Raw genomic sequence first — 4,655 nt, 5'->3', positions numbered from 1 at the left:
GCTGCCTGAGGGCCCAGCCCGGAGGACCGTGAGGCACAGCTGTCCCTGCCGCCCACGGCGGCGGGGTGCAGGGCTGCGGGAGGCGAAGTGTGAGGCGAAGGCGCCGCTTGGCCTTTCCAGAGCCAGTTTGTGCGGCGGGACGGTGCCCGCGGCGCAGAGCCCGGGTGCCCCAGCCCGGCCCCGGCATCCTCAGCCCCGCGCTCTGCGGCCCCTGCTCGCCCGCCCGCCCGCGGTCTCCGCGTCGCTGGCACGTCTAGGTGAGGAGCTCGGGAGATGGCGGAAAAGCTGGCCCCCGGGGATTTCTTTCTCAGGAAAACCAGGGAGTCGGTGTCCTCCCTGGACTCGGATAAGCTGGCCCCGGTGTCTCCGGAGGGGGCTGGTGAAGAGTCCTCTGACAGCGACGGGGAGCAGGAGGGCAGCTCCCACAAGCTCATCAGGAAGGTCTCCACGTCGGGGCAGATGAGGAGCAAGGTAAGGGAGAATGGGCTGCCTCAGCTCTCGGTGCTGGTAAGAGCTGTGTGGGGCAGGAATTGGCAGGGTGGAGGCCTTGGCCATGGGGCTGTGAGGCACCGTCTAGGCTTAACAGGCCACATACCCCGGGGGAGTCAACTGGTGTAACTGCTGTGGTGAGGGCAGTTGCCCTACTGAATGCAAGCTGAGGACCTGGCCCAGTGTAGCCCCGCTTGTCACTCAGGTGGCCCATGCCTGAGCCCTCTGTCCAGGCTGGATTCTGGGGAAGAGGAAGGGAATTGCAGCCAGGCCCTTTTTGGACCTGGAGCCTAAGTCATGGCAGGTGCCTCAGGGCTGAGTCTTTGCTCTCAGCAATACAGAGAGAGATTGATGCTAGGACACAATATGGACTGCTGGAGATGCTGTGAAGCTGGGTTAGGCTCTAGAGCCTGATTCTTCTTTTGCACTATTGTAACTTGAGAGTAGCTCCCCCAGAGCAGGGAGTGGTCAGGTGTGTAAAGCTGGTGTCAGCCAGATCTGAATCAGCCTCGCCAGGCCTGTGTTTTGGGAAGGGAGGTGGGATGGAACTGAGATTGCTGAGAGCTGTTCCTCTCAGAGGGAGATGCAAAGTGCTTTCTCCTAAAGCCTCTGACATTGGCCACAGGGCTGTCTGTGAGGTTTTGCTTTAAGCCATAGGGAAGATAGGGGCCACTTGAAGACAGAAGAAGACAGGAGACCGCTTAAAGTCTGTGTTTCAGGCCCCTGCATAGTTCAGAGTGAGAATTTGGGGGCTTGGTCCAGATCCCATTCTGGAATTAATGTCTTTCCCATTTGTTCCTTGTCTCTCCAAAGACAGAGGTCCAAGACTCACTCGTGTCCTGCTCCCCCTGGTTAACACCACAGGTTTCCTCAAAAAGAGGCTTTTCTGCCTTTGCCATAGCTGTATAAGGTAGATGGTGACCTGGTGGTAGAAACTGTAAGCAAAGAAATGCTGGCTGGATCTGTGACAGTAGTGGTGCTACTGCTGCTTGTGTGGCTGTAATACTTGCCAGCCTCTGCCAAGAATGGAGACCCTTGGTTGGGTGGGAGGGTGGACATGTCCATGGTGAGAGACCATTTCTGCCATGAAGAGTTCATCAAAGAAATAGTCTAACCTAGGGGATGTCAACTTGGGGTACACATACCCCTAGGGGTACTTGGAAAGGTCCTAGGGGGTACATGCAGGCGAGCAGGGACAGAGCACCTCCAGCCACCACCCTGTGCTGCTACCTCCCAGGAGCAGGGCTGGGTGGGGTAAGGGCAGTGGCACCCCTCTGCAGTCCGCACAGGTGCCACCTGGCCGGATGGACATGGGGGGGGAGAAGCTTGTATATGGTGGCCGCTGGTGCCATCCACCACCCTGTGCTGCTGCCCACCGCCCTATGCTGCCGCCATATGCTGCTTTCCCATGGCTGGTCATACATGCGGCTCTGTGGGCTGCTGATGGGTGGTGCATGATTGGCAGGGTGTCAGCAGCCCGGAGAGCTGGATGTGCGACTGGCCATGGGAAAATGGGACGCAGTGGTGCAGTGGGGGGTGGCGGCAGCAGCCACATGCAAGCCCCACCCAGCCCTCCTGCTCTGCATCTGACTGCCACCACCAGAAGGGGTACGCTTCTTTAAAAAGGTTGAAAACCCCTGGTCTAACCTATCGCATCTCTGTGGCTTGGTGGTAATTAGGCCATGGTGGATTCCTTGTGAGCAGTCTCACGTGCTTTTTTATTCCCTATCTCAGATAGACCATAAAGCTGCACTGATGTGTCCAAAGAGAAACACCTACTCGATTGTACATACTGGTCTTTTCTTATTGCAGTTAAAACCGTGCTGTGGGCTTCCATGAGAATTAGGGGGGCTAAAATATCTCCAGGTAGTATTTTGCTGGGGTCTACAGCAGACAGGGTTGTGAGCTCCCCCTGCTGATTCTTCAACAGCCACCAATGAAAAATGGCATGTCCATGATGCAGGGACATATACTTATAAAGGAATGGTGTCAAGAAAAGGCTGCTTAGCTCTGGAAGCCCAGGAAGATTATGAAAATGACAAAAAGAAACCAGTTAGGAAAAAATGTTTGGCTTTTTTTTCTGAAAGGATCTGAGAAACAATAGGCAAACAACAATTGCTCACACTTAAAAAATTAGCTGACAAGTGTTCTTTAAATCCATCTCCGGGCTGCAGACAGCAGCCCAAAGACAATGCCTGTTATTGAAAAGGGATTAGATTCTTCTGTGAATTGAAACAGTCTCCACAGTTACACATGGTCAGGGTAAAAATGACAGGAACCAAATTTCATGCTCCAGGGCATAAGCCAGTTACCATCCAGGGGGTCAGGAAGGAATTTCCCCCAGGAAATCACGGTGCATATTGCAGTGCATTTGGGTTTGCTTCTTCTTCTGAAGCTCTTGGCAGTAGAGACCAGAGCCTGGACAAGATGGACCTTTGGTCTCCTTTGGAATGGCAGCATCTCTGTTTTTATTGCAATGGGGTATTGGCAGTACTGCTCACTGCAAAGCGGCAGATCAGAAATGGAAAACCAGTGAGGTCAAGAAGTGCCACAAAGGGAAAAATGAATGCGAGGAAACAGGCCCTGAAAAATGCTGAGGGAATCAGTATGCATTGACTTGTGTTTGTCTCGGAGAAGGAAAGACTGTCTTCTCTTCCTCATATGCACATCAGATGAGATCCTGTTCTCAGTTACATGGTTGTAAATCCAGGATGGCTCCATATAAGCACCTGGAGATATTCCAATCTTATACCACTTTAGCTAAGATCCCAGGGTGGCCTATGAAAGGGGGAAGCCATAGACTATGTCAAAAGAAAAAGCAAACTGAGGTACATTGTCCTCCCTTCTTCCTATTGAAATATGTGGGTCATGTCTGTGCTAGGGATATGCAATGATGTAGTTCTAGGGTAGTAAAAGTTCCATCCTGCAGACAAAGCCAGAAGCTAGGCTGCTTAGTCTCATATTTGTTTCCAGTCAGTTTGCTTTCTATTGTGCTGTCCCTGGCCCAGAGCTTGGTGTTTGTCTTTCCAACACTGCAGGGGAAGGCTTAAATTATGCATGCATAAAGAGATGAAAGCCACCTGGTTTCATGACATTCAAATGAAGAACATGGAAAAAAAGCTCTTCATATCTAGCCTTTTGATAATGACCTTCCCAAATCTCAGTTTGGTGCTTAAATGATAATGTCCGTGGTGGTTGCCTCAGCCTGCAGTTTCCGCCTTTGCTTTGCTTACATCGTGCCATGTGTTGCTGCTCAAACACAGAATTGGGGCCAGCAAAGTGCCTTTGTGTGACACTGTGATGTCATCACACAAGTGGCTGAGGTGACCCCTCCATCTCAGTGGCAAGTGGGTGATGGGAAGAAGTATGTTAGGGTCTAGGCATGAGGCAGGATGATGCCATTCATTCGGACATGGTTATAGGAGCGCAACACCATTTTTGGCTATGGAATACATTTCATAAGCTCAGGCTGGATCATGGCATAACATGCACGTACTCTGAGGGACCTGGTTTCAGACCTCGGGTAACTTTTGTCCCCTGTGAGGAAGAACAAGAGTAGTGGTGTACTGTGCCTGGGTAAGCCCCGTGTTGCTCAGGGGCTCTCCCTAGGGACTGATTGAGGTGACAGTAGGGGAGTTTTGAAGGCAGCTTAGTTCAGTTCTTGGGACTCAAGTAGTGTCCAAGTGAGCTAAAGCCTGGAGGTAGGCTGGCACCTCTATACAGTGGTGCTGGGTACTCCAGTAAGGTGCTTAATAAAGAAGAAGATAAAGCCTAAGTGCATAGGCTGAGGCTGGTGACAGGCCCCCTTGATAGGCTCAGGCTGGTGACAGGCCCCCTTGATCAGATTGCCTAGGGCCATGGAGAGATCAGCAGTTACTCCACAGTGTTAGTGGGAATATGCTGTGGAGGAGATCTAGTAAGCAGAGGGCTGTGAGGAGAATACAGCTGGGATGGGGGAGCTGAAGTATACTTATGGTAGCAGCTGAGGTGCTGTCATTTCCCAGCCCCTCAACCTATTTGCCTTTGGTTTTGGCTGGGGGAATGGAAGGGTATTCTTGGGAACTCTCTCCGGAAGTGTCTATCAGAGAAAATCAGTGAAATGGATTCTGCTGTGCTCAGTGTGCAGGCCACGTGTGTAAACGGCACCCCCCCCCCCCCCCGGGGGG

General features: G+C 52.3%; 1 protein-coding gene across 2 annotated transcripts in view; it reads left to right on the top strand.

Moving 5' to 3' along the window:
* The first annotated feature begins 15 nt into the window (after positions 1–15).
* The window catches only part of LOC109300514 (diacylglycerol kinase eta-like), a 167,001-nt gene continuing 162,361 nt past the window's right edge, over positions 16–4,655 (top strand). For both annotated transcript variants that reach the window (XM_019521176.1, XM_019521174.1), the window contains exon 1: positions 16–471. In XM_019521176.1, coding sequence (XP_019376721.1) covers positions 274–471 — 198 coding nt within the window. In that variant the 5' untranslated portion in view covers positions 16–273. The remainder of the gene's footprint in view (positions 472–4,655) is intronic.

This window comes from Gavialis gangeticus, unplaced genomic scaffold (genome assembly GCF_001723915.1).
Source record: "Gavialis gangeticus isolate Ggan-Ray unplaced genomic scaffold, GavGan_comp1, whole genome shotgun sequence".
Classification (NCBI taxonomy): Eukaryota; Metazoa; Chordata; order Crocodylia; family Gavialidae; genus Gavialis; species Gavialis gangeticus.
This window is presented reverse-complemented; position numbering and strand designations above follow the sequence as displayed.